The following is a 19,846-nucleotide window of genomic DNA, read 5'->3' on the forward strand; positions in this document are numbered from 1 at the left end:
CAGTATCAAATGGTCTTCATGGCAACAGTCATTGCTTTCATAGAGCTTTTGATGTGTAAATATGTCTTACTCTTTTCAGACACTTACTATCATGCTGCTAACTAACTCACTAAATCACATACTTAGAAGGATGTTGTGGAATTTGGGATTACAGGGGCTTTAAAGAACACATTTGAAGAGGAGTTGAGGATGACTGTTGCAATATTACAGAACACATTCTTGACATGAACCAGCCATGGGGGGTAAAGGCTAGTTCTTGCATACTTTTCTACACTCCCACACTTCTTATTTCCTGCTCTACACATGTTGCTTCTCTTTGCTCCAGTACATCAGTCCTCCTCCCTGCTATACCTTTGACCCTGATCTTATCTGCTGTCTCATCCTTCATGCACAACCAGTGAGGCCTAACCTAGGATTACTAGATCATTCTCGCTCTCTACAAGTACCACTGCAATGGTATATACTGTATATGGTAAGTACGGCCATACATCTCTAACTGTGCATAGCTCCATGCAAGAATGTATAAACAACTTGTGCTCACGTCTTGTATAATGTCCCTGAGCCAAATTTCCCAAATGGATTTCCTCTCTTTGACAGGAGCCTGTGTAATATACATAAAGAATACAGAATACATACTGTACACTATACAACCCTAGTGCCGGGAATATGCAATACAATATATTAGTGAGGTTCTTTGTACTTTCTCTGCACTGTACTGTTCACCCCATGTCATTTTGTTTTAAGGATTTTTGATAATTTCATTAAATAAAGAGTTAAATGTGCAGTGTGTTATAAAGGTGTAATCTGGAGCCTTGTTGAGGTGAGATTCTAGATTGCAATGCTCCATTTCTACCCCTCTAGTTTGGATCATTTACAGAAGCTACGGTGGCCTTCAAGAACAAGAAGCTAGTTCCTAAAGATGGCATCGTCCAACACTGCCTCAAGTCTTTCCCCAATATCATGTGAAGAGGTGAAGATGTTTTCCCCCGGAAACCCACTTTAAAAATGTTCCTCCATTTTGGACATATTGGTAAACTGGCATGAATTTGCCATAGTTAAGTTCACTAACGTTGATTTTTCTCTTCTTTTTGCTGTTTTAAATGCTGGTTGGACTGGGCCTTGATAGTCCTATATGATGAAGGTTTATTCTCAAGGCCTTTTGGATAAATTCTCCACCAAACGGCCCACAGATTCACACACGCAAACTCAGCAAACTTGTGTAGCTGTTGACCAATGACGTTGCTGTTTTTCTATTTTACATATTTCAGTCAACAGTGTTCCAGTCGAACTTTGGAGTGTGTTGTTTTGCTGCGGAGACTTCGAGCAGATCTGCAGTCTCAGAGCCAGATTAAGACAAAGAGAGAATTCATTCAGGAGCAAAACAATGGACCATTGCTCCGGTCATAATAAGCATTTGGCCTGTGACACAGCACAAAGGCCAAGGTCCTCCAGTGGATCAGAGCTGCCCTATGGCCCCAGAACAAGATCGCAACTGACTGCTTAATGAATATTGGTAGAGAAACTCCTCCACGGGTTCAAACCTAACAGTCATTCTGACAAAAGACCCGTTCAGAACGTATTTGACCGAACTAACGAGGCGCGAGGCGGGGGTCAGAAATAATAAATGCAGCATGAGAGGGATTCAAAACAGACATTTAATGGCCTCATGAGACACATTCAACTCAGCAGGTCAGCGCGTCGCTGTGTTATAATAACAATGGGTCTCTCACCACACACTGAAGAATGTCATAACATTAATGTCTAAAAAATTATATAATGTGCTGCGAAAGCTTGAACTTCATGACAGTAAAACTTAAGGGGGCTCAGTGTGTGGGTTACAAAAAGTACTAAAACAGCATATTTCAACAACGTAGATGGAAATCTCTATCTTCAGTCTCCACAATCCAGTGCATTTTTCGAGTGAGTGTGTGTGTGTGTCTGCGTGTGTGTTTGCACGTTTGTGTGTGTGTGCATGTGTGCATGTGTGTGCATGTATGTGTGTGTGTTTGTGTCTATTAAGCCTGAGTCATGATATATTGGAGTCTCTTTGAGAGTCTCTACGTGTCTCTGAACAATAGTCCCAATGTTGCTTGTCCCCATCGTAGTAGTTCTCTCATATAACAAACACACACAGATACATTCCGTTGCCTTCCAGTGGTGGATTAATCCGTAAAGCCCAGGCCATACCTCAGGATTTACCTCAGGATTTAACTAATCTGTTGAGTTATGTGTTTGTCCCTTCCCTGGACCAAACAACTGATTGCGTTATATTTCAAAATTCACAGCTCCCATCAAAATCAGTGTCCTTTCTTTAACCTTCCTTCGTCCGTCTTTCAGAACTGACTTTCAGACACCTTTGAGTCTGTTCCATTGCTGGCCGGAGTGTGTGTGTCTCTGGGTAGAGTGTTCACCGCCTCCTGGGTTTCAGTGTCAGTTCGGGGGATGCTTTCTAGCCGGGACCCTGACCCTTTGCCTCCCATGGTCAAGCTCTTCTGGAAGCTCTCGGAGGTGAAGTAGTAAACCACGGGGTCGAGACAGCAGTTTAAGCAGGCCAGGCACAAGGTGATGGGGTAAAGAGTTCGGGCAAAGCGTTCGATGGAGCAGTTAGCCAGGGCCTGGGTCCGCACCAGCGCGTAGACGAAGAGGATGGAGTTGTAAGGGACGAAGCAGATGATGAAGATGCCCAGATGGACCAGGATCATCCTTAGCACACGTTTCTTGCTGTTGCAGCCCTGACCGACGGTCACCGGGCGACGCAGGGTCCGCAGAACCAGCGAGGAACACACCAAGTTGGCAAGCAAGGGGAGAAGGAAGCCCACAATCTGGGAATTATGGAAGAAATGCAATAAAACATTACTTTAAAGGCCAACTTCACAGTTTTGTCTTGAAAAAAAGTGAATAGATGTTGCGCAAGTTAAAGGTACAATGTGTAAAGGGTTTTTAAAGGGTTAGCAAAGGAGCGTTGCAATCTAGATTTTTACCACTAGATGCCGCCAGAATACACCTTTTTTACACACTGCACCATTAATATGAGTGTCTATCTGAGCTTGTCTCTCCCTCACTCACCTCAATGAAGATGGTGATTTTGGACAGGTAGGTCTTCCAGGTGCTCTTGGAGAAGCCCTCAAAGCAGGTGGTGGCTCTGTGTTTGCTGTTAATGGTGGAGAAGAAGGTGACCGATATCCCTCCGCCCACAATGGTCAGCCACACCGCGGCACACACCAGCGCCGCGTTCCTGCGGTTGCGGATTGCGCGCGAGCGGAAAGGGTAAACGATGGCCAGGAAGCGGTCCACGCTGATACAGGTGAGGAAGAGCATGCTACCGTAGATATTAGTGATGAAGGCCGTCCCCGAAACCTTACACAGCCCGTCTCCAAAGGGCCAATGGCGGTTCACGTTGTAGAAGACCTTGAAGGGCAGCGTGAAAACAAACACCAAATCGGAAACCGCTAAATTAGTCATAAATATGGTGGTCTCGTTGCTCATCTTCATGCGGAAGAAGAAGACAAAGAGGGCGGCGCAGTTGGTGATCAGCCCCAAGACAAAGACCACACTGTAAACCACAGAGTACAGGTTGTACTTGAAGGAGTCGTCAATGCCACAGTCCTCCATTCCGGTCTCGTTTATCGTCAGGCTCGCCATGGTGACGGCTTCAACAGGGGGGGGGGGGGGGCTCCGGGGCTTTGCAGAGAAAGGGTTACACCAAAGCACTTGGGACGGGACGGGACGGGGGAGTCGGGACGGATATCTGGGGATTGGAGGTGTCAGCAGGGGGTCCACCAGTAAGGCTTCCTCCAAGTCATGGTGGACAGACACACACACACGTATGGATGTTAAAAGACAGTCAGGATGCACAGCTGCTGCACGGCTGGACAGTCATCCTGTGGAGAGAGAAGGAAAAGCATACGGTCACTTCCTCGCTATAAAAGCTACAAAGGGACAAGCAAACAACTCAAGTTCTACTTAACATGAAACATATGGCATATACCTGTACGTTATTAGCCAACCAACAACCAAAAGTTTAGTTTGTGTAGTGTAGATGGTTTATTGAGGGCAATAGGCAGACATGTACAGTATTACATGTTTCACAAAAACGTATTCTAAACAACTGAAATCAGGTACAATTTTGGGGAAGAAAATCCTATATATGAGCCAGAGTTGGTGAAAGTTCTCTGATAAGACACCTTGCCAATATTCAGACCAGACAAAATTGCAGGTAAAATAGATTTCATGAAACATTTGAAAATGATACACTTGATTCAGACGTTAGACATTAACAGACACATTATCTTTTATAACATTAATCAATGTGTCTTGCACCTTATCAGTGTAGTAGAGGGAAACTATATTTAATTAAATTCCTTTTTAATCCATTATCAGTTGTAACATTCAGTTTATTTGCGTGTGTGTGTGTGTGTGTGTGTGTGTGTGTGTGTGTGTGTGTGTGTGTGTGTGCGTGCGCCTTTATGCAGTCCATGTGTTATCTGTCAGTATACACAAAGTCATAATAACTGTCAACACATGGCAGTGTGGCGCTCAGGCTGTCATCAGGACTACGAGAGGTAAATGGTTGCCAGAGACTGAAACATGTACTGTTGATTAGGAAATAAAAAACATACACTACTGCATTCATTTCTGAACCAATGTTTATATTTCTTGTGTGGGACCCCCTCGAAATGTATGAATGCTCCCTCAAATTTAAAATGTATAATATCCAACCTACAATTTCTAACTGGAGGAAGTCAATAGGTCAGCTTCTCTGCTTGTTGCAAAAACTCCCACCATCACAGGGCAGTGTTGTCAGGAAAACACAATAGTCTTGTTGTGGAACACAAACAATTAAATTGATTTGACATTGTGAAGGACAATGTGTTTCTAGTCATTCACTTGGAGCTAAATATGTGCGTTAGAGTGTGTGATGGCATAACAGGAAGTAAATAGTTGGGAATGTGTTGAGTTTTCAAGGCGACAACTATCTTCTATGTTACAATTTACTGTGTTGTATAAAAAAAACATTATACTACATGCAAAATGAAATTATTATGTCACTATAGCAGGGAAGTATTAAGTACAAAGCACTAATATATTACATCTCGTTTGCGCCTTTGAATTGAATATTCATGGTTAGATCATCTTTTAAATGATTCTAATGGCACAAGTTTACTTTAAAAAATTGTTGTGTGTGTGTGTGTCTGAGTCAAAAACATTCAAACAAGGAAATTAAGCAGCACAACAAGCTTCTGTTTCTTTAGAAGTCACACATTTCCTCGTCGCACCTGGACATAAACAACCGCAACACTATTTGAATTTTCACAAACACTAACATGCTGTAATCCGCATAACACTCTCAGTAGTGTTTACCTGGAAAATAAATATTTCACAAGCTCCGAACCACAAACAAACGCATGTGCCAAACATACCGTATGATTTAGTAATGTCCGCTGGATGGAATTCTTCATTTCTGATTCACTTCTCGCTAAGCATTTAAAAAGAAACTCTACAGATTTCACGCTTAGCTTCAGTTAACTATCTTGGGGATTTGTTTAAAAAACTAAAAGTTGTATTGGATTGTATATACACAACAAAACAGTTGAATACTGTTGGTGTATAATGTCTTCTGTGAGTCTGTAGTTGCATTCTTAATTCTGGAAAAATGTCCCTTATGATGTCATCAGGGATAAGACAGGGATAAACATTACGCAGGGAAGATCCTAAAAAAGGACAATTTCCAGACTACAGATGCATTGTGGATATTGTAGGCTTTAAAAAAAAAGCTTGTCCTACATTATGGACTAAAACTTCAGGACATCTCGGCCTCTGAAGCATTGATTTAGACCATTCTTGTATCTGTCTTTACTAAAATATCTTAGACTTCATGTGATAACAGACATGTCAGTTGTGAAAAAAGTAACTTTACTCTTAGTTAGTAAAAGTATGAGGTAGTATTGTTGACCTTTGAGTAATTCCATTAAATGACTCTCTCCTACTACTCCTGCACTATAGGCTACATTTCAAAAGGAAACTTTATACCTTTGACTCCACTGAGAGCTTTAGTTACACTTGCCGATTCAGATATTGTGTTGTTACTGGATAATATGAACGATACAATCCTTAGGTTTAGGGGAGCTCAATGGTGAATCACTACAACACCAGACCTAACAGGCTGAATTGGCTTAATCTCGTGTTATGCAACTGGGATAAAGCAGCAGTGAAGTGCTAGGCCGCTGGGCATCGCGTGGAAACCCCCCGCAGTGTCTCTGGATGAGAGTCAGTCTATCTGTCTTTTCACCAGACACACACACACACACACACACATACACACACACACACACACACATACACACACCATAAACACACAAAGGCGACGCTGTGAGCGTAAGCAGTCCATCAGGCCTGTCCTGTGCCAGCTGCAGAGTGACATCTTTACTGCGTTTTCACACGCCTCACAGAAAGCCTCCTCCGGACCTCCTCACAATGCCCTCACTGTACCCGTCTGCTCCAACTACACACACACACACACACACACACACACAAAGTCTCCACACGTGCATACAAACGCAGGCAAACACTTACATGTGCCAGTCCTCGCACACACACACACACACTGTAGGATTCTGTGTACTATGGCTCAGTCCCAGGACCTCTGACTGGGCCGGCTTCATATTCAGCTGATGTTGTTCCTGCAGGACGCCAAGTCTATAGAACATTGAATTTGGCCAATCTAAAGTTTGTGTTCAGAGGAAACAAGAACCACTTTTCCTTCAGACCTGTCGCAGAGACACAGTTAAGCCTGGTGTGGCTTTCTACAGCCCACTCAAGAGATTCCAAGTCAGACCTACAAGTGTGTGTGTGTGTGTGTGTGTGTGTGTGTGTGTGTGTGTGTGTGTGTGTGTGTGTGTGTGTGTGTGTGTGTGTGTGTGTGTGTGTGTGTGTGTGTGTGTGTGTGTGTTACATGTACAGGTCTTGGACAGCTGCACAGTTAAAGGGCTTTTTGAAGGAAACGGGCCTCTGGGACCCGCTGATCTGGATGGATCGGGTTCAGTCTCGGCTCAACATCCAGCTGTTCCTTTCACTCACATGCTCCAAGGAGAGAGGCAGGGAGAAGGGAAGGTGGAGGACAACCAGACACACACACACACACACACACACACACACACACACACACACACACACACACACACACACAGGACATATTCACTGCGTAGAGCCAGTGGAGTAACTACACTGAGAGTATTTTTTTTTTCATCAGAAATTTAGAATGATGTCTAGAATTATCATGCTCCCACCAAATCATGAGCATAAAAAAATGAAATCATTCAAAACCTCCATGTTCACAATGTTCAAATTTCAAATTCACTGGTTTCAGCTTCATAAATGTGAATATTCTATCACACAAGGCTTGCCAACCTAAACACATAAGGCAAGCTTTGTGATATGTCAAATCAACAATATCCCTTATCATTTTCACTTGTGTTATTTGCATCTCAAACCATACCATTTAAACGCCTTGTCATTGGCTACGCAGTGAATCTGTGCACATCACAGCCTGTGCTTGTATGGTGGCAAGTTGCAACTGAATACAAAGCCTGTTGTTGCGTGAAATGATGATTAAACCAGAACACTACAGAAGAAAGCAGCTATCCTCAACATATGTTTTTGTCAACTTTACAGAGAAATTTGACTGTGTGAACTGATAAGACAAAGAAGTGCAGACTTACTGTCAGCTGAACGGATGATGACAGCTCACCTCCTGTGTGGCAGCGGCGCAGACCTGTCAAACCAAAAACTCCATAATTTTGTCTCTCCTCCAATGTTTTGGTGCTTCCTCGGTCCAGTTTCTGTGCATCTAAATATCACGCACATTAAGTCATGTCACAACTTCCAGCGACGACAAATCCTGCGTGTGTGTGTTGTTCTGTTATAACGTCCGTCTGTTGGTCCGTCCACGCCTGCGCTCACCCGGGGTGTTTGTGCACGCGCGCGCGCGCGCGCGTGTGTGTGTGTGTGTGTGTGGAGAGAGAGAGAGAGCTGCTCGTGCGGCCACAGGAAACGAGACAATAGCACCTCGGCTGGTCAGGAGAAGGGAGGAGGAAGAGGAGAGGGGGAGTGTGAATGGGGGATTGTGGAGCAGAGGGAGGGGTGTCATCAGCTGAAGGCCATAAGTTTATTAGGACCGGGAACACACTTTTATTGTATTAACCCTCAGTGTAACACAGCAGCATCCGCGGTAGTAGACAGGCATGTAGGTTTATGCCTCACCCCACACATGTAGGCCTACTTTTTCTGTTTAATCACAATGTGTTTTATATTGTTCATATGTGAATGAAATATAAAATAGACTAGAAAAGTAAAAAAAATAGACATGTCAGTGGTTGAAAGTGCCTTTAAAAAATTGAGGTAGAAAGTTTATACTTTATTTGAGGATTTTTAATATTTTCAATATCAATTTAATATACAGTATAACACTCTGAAAGGGCTGGTTTCATATTATGGCTACTTTTACTTCTGCTAATTTAATTTTGTTCTTAGTTTATTATTAAATGCAGGACTAGAGAATAACATTGTTGTATTACTTATTCTATGTATGTAGATGTTTGGGTCCTTTTTTGTAATCTGTCGGGGGGAGAAAAATGTGCATAAAATGATGTCAAATCTTTTTTAAATCCCAAAATAAAAAACAACTGTAACATTTATTTCGCTGCTTGCACATCATTGATTTTATATCACACCTACTGTATATACAAGTCAAGGGTAACAAAACATATTTAATATATTCACACATCATCAACATCATTCTCATATCAGGGCTCATAAACTCTATTTGAGAAATTCAAATAGTTTAAACTGAGATTAAGTTCTCATGTACGTCAAAAATTAAAAATAATGGAATTTTGTGAGATAACCTAAAGTACATCAGACAAAATATATAATGTTCTACCTGTAGTTCAACTTACCTAAGAAGATGATACTGTATAAAACTAAAGCTTATAATGAGTCTTGAGCTAATGTTACATCAGCCAATTTCCCTGTTAACCTTGGTGTATGATACCTCAGAATAACAGCATGGTGCTATTTTGGCTGATCAAGGTCCTGCCACACTATTGTTTCAGTACAATCTTCATGTCTGGGGCGACCCAAAGAGTTATTTTTAGCCAGGTGACAGGGCGGCGTTGGACAGGTTCCCATTGTGTTCAGCCTGGCATGAGGATTCGTGTGTGTGTGTGTGTGTGTGTGTGTGTGTGTGTGTGTGTGTGTGTGTGTGTGTGTGTGTGTGTGTGTGTGTGTGTGTGTGTGTGTGTGTGTGTGTGTGTGTGTGTGTGTGTGTGTGTGTGTGTGAGAGAGAGCGACAGTGAGAAGAGAGAGGTACTTGACAGAGGGGGGAAGTGGTCTTCAGGGGTAACTTCTGGCAGGCTGACCGCTCCACAATAGCTGCAGGGAGGACAGGACATCCTGCTAACTGCATGAGCTGGACTCAGACACACATACACACACACACACACACACACACACACACACTCACACACACACACACACACACACACACTCACACACACACACACACACACACACACACGCACACACGCACACATGCGATACATCCCACACCGCCAGATGTCTTCGGTGTTGGCGTTGAAGTGCATGTATGTGTGTGTGTAAGAATGAGTCACACACTGAGATTTAAACATGGTTCCTTAATGATGTTTCAAAACATGCTTACAACATTTTCCCTCATTTACTCGGCTTAAATATTGTAGGCCTATTGCCCCATGTCATAGTTGGCAAGGTAATCCTTTCCTAATCTTTTTGAAGAGTTTCCTGTCAATTTGGAAAAGACATCGTTTTGAAAGCGGTGACCCACTTGACAATAATGGGTGAAAGGTCACTGGAGATAGAGGGTAAAAAACAAAATTGTGATTAATGTATTTTCCTTATGCAGCATATAATTTTTTTTAAATAATACAATAATTTAATTTAATGTTTAATTGAAAATCGTCAGTTATCAGTTATAGTTTTAGTTTTGATATTTTGGGTTGGTTTTTATTCATTTTCGTCAAGCGGTTTGCTACTGTAAACCATCCGGATCCCGTTGAGTTCACACGATTCATATCTTGTGAGTAGCGGATGTGTTTATAATATTTTTCTGTGAGGTTTTCATCTTCAGATGTCTGAAGCCGACAATACATTTCCTGTTTGATCCGTATCTCGAGCGCAAGAGTCTCAACAGTTCTGTGAGACTGTAGCTACAGACACAAAACTAAATGCTGACGTCAGAATGCCAGCATGCTTTCAATGACAGATGATGTTTTGGAGGTATGTTTACCATGCATGCTAACCACAAAATACAGCTAAGTCATCAGTTTTGCAGGATGCCTTTTGGGTTGAGATTATTCTGACAAACACATTTTTACCTACTCAAGGATCTAGATAAAAAAACTAAGAGTTATTGCAGGTTATTCTGTGAGGAAACATTCATGTTAAGGTAATATTGCCATGGTAAGCACTTTTTGCGGTAGATAGGAACAATTATAGCTTAAAAAAGAGGACATTTTCGCGTCAACCTTATATAAAAAGAGATGAATTACCAGATATTCTCAGTTTTGTATTGTATATTTCATTGTAATTAAGTATGTGTAAATGTGCTATTTGTAAGGTTGAGCTAAACCATAACCCACAGAACCATCTCAGTCCCCAGTTTTCCTACATATCCTCTGAGTAACAGAAGTTGTTGTAGGCTACTAATGAGTAGTCTACTGTGCCAATGTCTGGTGAATGTTGTGTCCCTCAAGATGATTTCAAAAATCCTGTGTTTTCAAACCTGAGATTTTCAAAGACTGCAAAGGAGATACAGAGAACATTGTCACTTATGAGTTCAATGAGTTTCTCCTGAAGTAACTTCAGTTTGTATCATTACCAAGTTATGACAAGGTGATGGCACAACTTTGTCAGGGATGCTTGTAACTTGATTGGTGATGTAAAAAGCTGAGATTTTGAAAATTCATGATTGAATGATCCAACAAGCATGTAAGGTTTGATTGGGTTTCAAAAAACATCTTGCAGATCTTTTACACACACACACACACACACACACACACACACACACACACACACACACACACACACACTCCTCCCTCCTTTTCTCCTGTGTTTGGTAACGGTAACTAAGCTGTGCTGCCCTGGCCAAGGCTTTGTGATTCACACCAAACAGAACAAAGACCCCATTACTGCCCCCCCCCCCTCCATCTCCTCTCTTCCTCGACCCCTCGCTCCTGCTCTCTTTTAATACGATGATGAGTGTATTTCCTTTGCCTTTCGTACATCCTCTAATTCACTGGCTGCAGGAGGGGTTCAGGGGCAGCCCCGTCGTGCCATACATACCTCTGCCCTGACAACAGCGCTGGGACAAAGGCTATGGGGCGGGACAACACAGGAGTCTTGTGCTTTTTTTAGGCTTAATGGACTGATATGATCGCAGTCAGTGGTGTATCCTGAGTGCGTATGTGTATTCGCTATAGTTGACCTTCGAGCCAGCCAGCTAGCCAGCGTTCAGCTCTGACCAGATTAGAAAGGATGTTATAATCAATAGTGTTGCTCGCTGTGACTGGGGCCACAGGGGGAGACCGCAGACCAGACATTGAATGTAACCAACTACAAGTACTGCACTTAAAGGTGAAGTCAGTGATTGTAGAGAATGTTTTTTCTCAAAATCACTTTTTTGTCAAATTTAGTGAATATCTCATTACAATCCACTACCTGTCACAAATCCAATATTAATACACACACAGCCTAGGCTCTGTAAATGTGTATGTTAACAAAAGGGATCCACATAGGGGTCTAGGCTGTGTATTAACACCATTGTTTTTTTTAGCACACACACTATACGGACAGGTTGTGGATCGTGAGGAGATATTCACTAATTTTGACAACAATCATTCTCCAGAATCATTGACTCCGCCTTTAAGTACAAGATTGAGTGGCGTGTACTATACCTGAGTAATTTATTTTAAATTAATGTTTATTTATATAGCAAAATTCAGACTTAAAGAGGACCTATGATGCTTTTTGACTTTTATGACCTATAAACGTTGTTATGATGATTCATAGTCATGCTTAACCATACTAAATTATCAAATAATGACTTACATGCATTTCGACGTATTCCCTGCTGACCGTCTGGGGTGTCTGTGCAGAGCACTAAACACTATTCTAGCCAGTCGAGAAGTCACGTGTTCAAAGCGGTCTACCCTTTGTAACTTTGTGACGTCGCATGTAACTTTGTGAAGTCACCACGCGGATGTTTCCATGTATGGTAATGCTGTCACTTCCCTGTTCGCGTCTGCCTCGCGCCCTTATAGGTCCATGCTCGCGCTTCCCGCCACTGAAAGTGTTCCGGAAGGAAGGTAACCAATCACAACGGAGTGGGGTTTGCAGGAGGGGGGAGGGGAGCGGAGATTGCCGAAGCACAGGCGGAGGGAGCGGAGATGGCCGATGCACACACACTCAAGTGTTGACAGGACGTGCTGGATCGCCAAAATAAGAGAAAGATCTTCCCGAAAATCTACATAGTTTTTTGTGATGTGATTTGTGTCAGGTTGCTCTATAGCAGTGTAAAACAAGAAATTAAGACCAGAAAAGTAGTATAATAGGTCCTCTTTAAGGCATTTCAAAGTGCTTTAGAGGGTCATAAAATAGGCTACATCAAAATTAGACATTAGAAATTACATTTAAGGGATAATAAAAACAAAGAGCAAAAACAGATGGAAAAATTGTTAAAAATTAAAAGCAATTGCATTTAAAACACTATGAAACCCAGTATCACAGACTCTCTCCAGCTACAGCCAGCTAAGGATGGAGCGTCTGGCTGTTTACCCCACAGCACTGATAGGTGCAGCATGAGCAGCCATGGGTGATGGGTGAGCTCTCCTTGTCCTAACTGAGAGCCGACAGAGCAGACAGGCTGACCGGACTGACCCCAGCCTGTACAGACACAGACACAGCCTGCTGTTTGTCTATGGGACAGAATGGGCTCATGTCATGTACCTTGCCTCAGGGAACATATGAAGAAAGAAAGGAGTCTGCTGTCAAAGATTTGATTAGTGAAGTCTGTTTCCAAGCACGCTCTTCTTGGTAACGCAAGCGTTTGTAAAGCAGAATTCGACAACAGGGAACATGGAATTACTCTGACATACATTGATAAATTAAATACAAGGCAATCTATTAAAAAAATGACACATACAAATAGGAAGAAGAATTGAATAAAACAGATACAACAGGTCAACAAAAATCACAGTCAAATCAAGATATGAATAAATAGTTCTAGGTTTGACTTCAGAAAACACTGTGGCAAAGAGAGAGAGAGAGAGAGAGAGAGAGAGAGAGAGAGAGAGAGAGAGAGCTTAAGCCTTGAATTCAAAGAAGAGAGTTGGAGCAGACTTCAGGAGTTCTGGGAGATTTTTCCAGATCTGTTTTGCATTAAAACTGAAATGTGTTTAGTTTTGACTCTGGGGACAGACAGCAGACCTGTCTCAGACCATATGACAGGTCTATACGGTTTGGAACGGAGCTGCAGATCAGAGATGTATATTTTGGCCAAAAACCACTGAATGCTCTAGACCAATTTATTTGACAAACAGAAAGCCCTTCTCTTATTGAGGACTCCTTCTGCAGACGAGAGACCTGTAATGATAACGTTACAGTAGTTCTTTCAACTTTCTGTCATCAGCTCTGCAGTATATAATTTAGCCGATTGTCAATATAGCTTATCTATTTTAATGTTACTCTGGACTGTAGCTGTCAGCAAAAGTCAACTCAAATGAGACAGCCACTCTGCAAAGGCTTCAATGAGTTTTCGCTGAATTTAGATGGCTTAATAGATGCATAAAAAACAGTTCCACGTGAGGAATTTATTTGAAAGAAAAAAAACATTAAAAAAATCTACATTTCAAACATCTGCTCGCACTTGAAATAATTAATAAACACATTTATTTTGCACTCTAGCATCACTCATGAAACTGAAGTTGGGAGGGGTTGACTCAGCAAGAACTGCTTTTGTATTCAAAAATCAAATAAGTCATTTAATAATAATTGATTGGGCGTGACTTGTGAGGATAATTGATTTTAGCTCAACTCCTTTCTGCTCCATTTGTGTGATGCAGCAAGTAAAGGGGCCGTTGCTTTGAAATATTGAGGTCATAAGTCAAAGTCCCCCAAAGACACTAAGTAAAACGGCTCTCATTCTATTTCATTTATTAGATTATAACAGTTCAATTATATTTTCAGCTTTCTTCTAAATTGTAATGACATGAAGCAGTTCTTTCCAGGAAGGACGTCTGGCAACATCAGCTCAGTAAACCATAAACTAGCCTCTAATTAAAACATTTCTCCTCTACATTTCCACAATCAATATAATCTCTAAATTAAATATTAATTCTCAAGTAATTTACATAAGTCAATGTAGAGATGCCAATTAAAAAGACATTGGAATGGTCTCTTAATTTCCAGAGCTGTATAAGCAAGAGGGTCAAAGATGTTCAAGGCAGAATGTTGGACTAAATAGTATGTCCCGATTGCAAACAGTATACTGTATGCAGGGTACATACTTTTTAAGGGCACTAGCGGTTTGTTCTAAAGTAGAAATGAAGAAGTATGTGATTTGGAAATGCAGGGATGGATTTAAACAATCCTATACAAGTGTACACAGTCCAGAGGGGGGTGCTAGAGCTACATTACAAATCAAAAATCCATTCTGTACATTATGGTCTTGATTGAGCAATAGCTGGGTTGCACTGTTTCATTGATGGAAACCGTATATTTGTGTGATGAATTTGATAGTTATGTATTCATGTCTCACAATTTTCCTTTGAAACACATTTTCTTGATTAAGGAAGTCCCGTCACTATCATTATTTTGTTGACAAATTATAACAACAAACTAATCTTGATATAATGTACAAAGAGTACAAACAGGCTCTATTGTTTAATATTTATAAAACTTTGACTTCCTACAATGTTAACTTGTGACTGAAGTACGCTACACAGTAACGCCGGGCTACCGCTGCCAAGCAGAGAGCATCATGGGAAGGAAGCGGCCACCAAGTGTTCCTCAATCCTCTTCAGTCTCTTGAGTTTTCAGCCTCAATTGATTAGTTCCACGAACACTTGAAGTTTCAGCCACACACACACACACACACACACACACACACACACACACACACACACACACACACACACACACACACACACACACACACTGAGGCAGCCATACTAATTAGCTTGCTGTAGTAGCTGAGTCTCTCCATCCTTTCCAGGCTTTTGCACTTTGTCAAAAGCTCCTCCTGACCCACATCAAAATATGTAATTAGTTGCTCTGTGCTTCCCTCTGTTGGACAAAGCTCACACTACAAGACAAAACCAAATCCTGAAGTACAGGATGACTGAATTACTATGGCTCACCTGAACCTTTCACCACACAATTACTCTCTTTTAGTTTACAAGGGTTTTTTTCCTTCTAGGATTTGTACTTTGTGTCTGAAGTCTCTTAGCAGTGACTATGGTGTGTGGTTTGGCTGATGCCACTAATGCTCTACAAACCAAATGTTTGCTTAATGGTTGTACCTATTAGATATCTCACATCCTCCACCACAAATGTGATGATTATTGTCGTGGTGTAATCTAAAGCCACAGTGATCCTGGGCCCTGCCTTCAAGCCTAAAGCCCTGTGTCTGGACATTGTCTTATCAGCCTGACCAAAGCAGAAAAGTGTGCTTTGTGTGTGTGTGTGTGTGTGTGTGTGTGTGTGTGTGTGTGTGTGTGTGTGTGTGTGTGTGTGTGTGTGTGTGTGTGTGTATGTGTGTGTGTGTGTGTGTGTGTGTGTGTGTGCGTGCGTGCGTGCGTGCGTGCGTGCGTGCGTGCGTGCGTGTGTGTGTGTGTGTGCATGCGCGTGTGTGTGTGTTTGTAACTAAATGACTAAATGGGTGGATGGATGCATGGCAGACATCAAACGAGTTAAGCTGGAGTCAATTTCCTTCATTATCATGAACCATCATCAACCGGTTTGTGTTAAAGCTATAGTGGGTAACTTTTTCATATAAATGAATGTTGGTTACATTCAAGCCATCACAAAACGAGTTGACACAAAGTTGAATAAGCCTATCAGCTTCACATACTCTGTATTTCTCAGGTTGGCAGCGTTTATGAACAAGTGTCACCCTCCGACACTGGCACAGTGCAGAAAAATCCCAAAAGTGCCAAAGAAACGTTTCAGTTGTTGATTCTACTGCTAAGAGAATATCTTGACGTACAGCAGGAGGTAAAAAAATCCATGTGGGATCACTGAAAGCTAACCTCATGTAGATTGTCCAACAGTGTTATTGTAATTACTCAGAATTCCTCCTGGGGGCCGTCAGAAGTTACGCACTATAGCTTTAAGTACACTGTATCAGTTTTAACTTACAAATAATATGATTTTAGACCATTTAAAGGCACATATGTGAGACATGATACAAACAGAACACTCCTTTAAACACCCACTAGATTGATTCATGAAATAAAATCCTACTGGATGAAGTGTGAAGATGTTGCCGTGTGAGAGCGTACTGCAAACATTTGTTCTTTGGGGTGTTGCTCAAGTTGTATTTCATTTTAACATATTTACCTTGAGCGTGTGCCAGATCAAACAGTTGGGAAGCCAAGACGAAACACTGATATGAACAATATGATCCAGATGAAGTCTGTCATTGTGAAAACGTGACATTTGTTGTCTTCAAGATTATCTCAAATTACATTATAAGCCTATCAAATGTAAACTGAGTACATCTTTTGAGTGAAAAACCCAAACAAAGCCACATTTCACAATAGCAATGGGCTTAATGTAACACATTCATCCACTGCATGATATTTGACTGACTGTTTTACATGTATTCCTGTAGTTCATGTTTTTATGTTATGATAGGGGCATTTCAAAAGCTATAATTTTTTCAATACAGCCTTAGTTGCTGAGGCTAATGATGACTTGTGTTCGCAAATGTTGCAAACTTTAGTAAGAAAATCGTGTGCAAGTGTTATTTACTTCCTATCTCACATTTGTTTGGCTGTTACAGTTAAATGTAAAGTTACACCTTGCTTTAAGGCTCATAAAGACATATCATTCAGAATATCTACAACACATCAAAAATAAAGTTTTATTATATAAATAAAATAAAATAAAATAAAATTATGAAAATAGAAAATAGTTTAGTTGGACTTACTTCTAATACTGTAAAAATGAAAAAGTTGTACAACTAAAAAATGTAAGGTAACTGTCTTTACTAGATGTTTTAGGCCAAATACAACTTTCTTTTTTACTTTTAAGGAAAACTGTGAACATGTAATCTAAGTAATTATCTTTTGTTGAAATAACTAAATGTTTGAATCAACATCACTAAAAAATATGGTGCAGAGAGTTGCCTTGAAATTTTGAGTTGTTTTTTAACTTTTTCATTTTAACAGCCAAACCTTCTAATGAAAGCAGCTCTTTCTCTTGTGTGGTTTGATATACATGACAGTATAATGCAGCCGTAAATTCCCCAGCCACAACATCCTCCTCAGGCAGTAAGAGAACGATGACAGGGATAGAGTAGGCACCGCGCCCAGTGAGATATTCTGAGAGTTTTGTATTGTTGACGAATCTGTGTAAAATCTTGGGTCCTTAAAAAGTTTTGAGTGAAGCGAGAACAACATTTCTAGCAGCACGAGTATCCAGATCAGACTACAGCTGATCTGAGCCCAGTGAGAAGTCCTTAACCTCCTCGTCTGCTGAGGCCAGCGTGACACCAGCGTGGCCTCTAGTCCCAGTAGCCCTAGCAACAGCAGAGAGGCCATGTGGTGAGCGTCTAGCAGCTGTTGACAGAGCACGCGCACACCCTCCCTCCACCAAACCGAATCCCCCTCCTTCAATAGGCCCACGTTCATATCATAGCCGGCCTCTTCCATCCACCTAGACAGCGTCACTCCCAACTGGAGCATCAAGTGAATTGGCACCAGACCGTCAGTGAGAGCCAGCTGTCCCAAGAGAACCGTGGAAGGTTTGGTGGAGATGTGAGGGGAGCGCAGCAGCAGAAGGGCCCGTAGGCTGAACATACAGCCCACCAGCAGGGGGAGTCTCGCGCTATGAGGGAACAGCAGGACAGTCACTAGCTTCAGGAGGAGGAACCGACGTAGACATCCTCTAGAGGCTGAGGGCCCTCCTACTGTGACCGAGCCAGGCCAGCACCAAGAGCTGATCTCCCACACTGACTTTAGGACTTGGTTTGACCTGAGGAGAGATTGACATTATGTTAAGTTAAAGCTGGGGTATATGATTTCTGATTGGTCAAAGTTAACATGAGCTGTACACTTTGACGAATCAGAGCGAGGCTACGATTCTCTGTTCTTATTGGCTGTTGGGACTGTCCATTCACTTTGGCACTGACTGTTGGTGTAGAGCGTGTCAGGGAGGGACCATGGGGGAGGGACCAAAGAGAACAAGTGGAGCGGTTGAGGTATTTGGATTTGAATCTCTATCCCAACTGCTATTTTCTCCCCAAATCATATACCCCAGCTTTAAGTTAAGTCATTTTATAGTCAATTAAGACACATGCACAAGTAAAGTCACACACATGGCAACTGAAATTACGTTGGAGGTAAGCTCAACAAGATCAATCAGTAGCCTATACAAGAAGGAGTCGATATTGGGTTGGACCAAATGTACCAGGGGGGTCCCCTTTTTGAAAATAAATAAATACATTCTAAAGTATTTAAAATTTCACTCACAGGTAGAAGTAATTCTTCATACTTTTTTTCATTCATCTTCCATCTTTTTAATTTTGAGCATGTTTGAATATTTAGGAGCTCTGTCCCCCCCAATCTATATTATAAATACGGCCTTGACCATAGATGTTTAACAGGTCACTCCACTGTTCAAACACACACGTACACAAACACTAGTTGATCTCTTACTCATAATCCTCTTTGCATCTTTCTCCTTATTTATGACTGTGCCAGTGTTACGCAAGTAGGGAGACGTCTGGGCAAGCAAACATACCTTCAATGCATTCTTCAGTAACCTCACCTAGTTTTACCTACTACAAAATCCACTAAAAAACATTTGAGCGGCTCAAATTTCATTTGAAATTTACGATAATGAAATTGAAGTGAACTTGATGCATTTCACGTAGGAGTCAACAATTCTGGAGAATGCTTGTTGTTAAAATCACTTTTTGTCAAACCAATGCAAATCTCCTCACAACCTGTTCATACTTTGTGCAGCTGAAAAAATCTGGTGTTGATACACAGCCTAGGCTCTGTAAACTGGTATGTAAACAAAGGGGGCCCACTGTAGCTAGCAACATGCCTATTTACAGAGTCTACGCTGTGTATCAACACTGGATTATTTTTCAGCGCTCACACACATACCACGTACAGGTACTGGATCATGAGGACGAATTCACAGATTTTTATAAAAAGTGATTTTGAAAAGAAACATTCTCGAGAATCACTGACTCCACCTTTAATTAGCATATTTTATAAATACATCAAAAGGGGTTTTATATCAAAAAATGCACAGTTCAAAAGACAATTTCAATAAACTCACGTATCCACCTTTAAACATCAAAATTTAACTTGTTTTTTGTGAGACTCACCTCAGTACTGACAGGAGGTTGAGGTTGAAAGTCATTGTCTTATTTCACCTGGATATGGACCTATGGCTTACTGTCCCATGCCAGCCCCTCTCCCAACACAGAGGCCGATTGAATGAGTGTGTGACGAGTCCTGTCTCTTTTCTCTCTTATCTAAACTGGTTACTGTAGCTCTTAGTCATTCATCATGTCTTG

At 41.5% G+C, this 19,846-nt stretch overlaps 2 protein-coding genes across 2 annotated transcripts; both read right to left on the minus strand.

The window, feature by feature from the left end:
• Nucleotides 1-1,981: 1,981 nt before the first annotated feature.
• On the minus strand, nt 1,982-3,642 carry lpar4 (lysophosphatidic acid receptor 4; the record flags this gene model as incomplete). Its single annotated transcript, XM_080035567.1, has 2 exons — nt 1,982-2,822; nt 3,067-3,642. The coding sequence occupies 2 exons, from the start codon at nt 3,640-3,642 to the stop codon at nt 2,334-2,336; spliced, it is 1,065 nt and encodes a 354-aa protein (XP_079891693.1). The 3' UTR covers nt 1,982-2,333.
• Nucleotides 3,643-16,185: 12,543 nt separating this feature from the next.
• LOC307256351 (uncharacterized protein) lies at nt 16,186-19,789 on the minus strand. Its single transcript, XM_080035276.1, has 2 exons — nt 19,655-19,789; nt 16,186-18,288 (listed from the first exon to the last, which is right to left on the minus strand). Exons 1-2 carry the CDS (start codon nt 19,687-19,689, stop codon nt 17,493-17,495), a joined length of 831 nt encoding a protein of 276 aa, XP_079891402.1. The 5' UTR covers nt 19,690-19,789; the 3' UTR covers nt 16,186-17,492.
• Between the last annotated feature and the right edge of the window lie 57 nt (nt 19,790-19,846).

The sequence above is a fragment of the Ammodytes marinus genome (genome assembly GCF_949987685.1).
Source record: "Ammodytes marinus genome assembly, chromosome: 10".
NCBI classification, from domain to species: Eukaryota; Metazoa; Chordata; class Actinopteri; order Uranoscopiformes; family Ammodytidae; genus Ammodytes; species Ammodytes marinus.

Coding starts and splice junctions, on each gene's coding strand:
- LOC307256351 (XM_080035276.1), bottom strand. CDS start 19,689: ATGACTTTCAACCTCAACCTCCTGTCAGTACTGAG. Junction 18,289..19,654: donor AACCTCCTGTCAGTACTGAG/GTGAGTCTCACA, acceptor ATCTCTCCTCAG/GTCAAACCAAGTCCTAAAGT.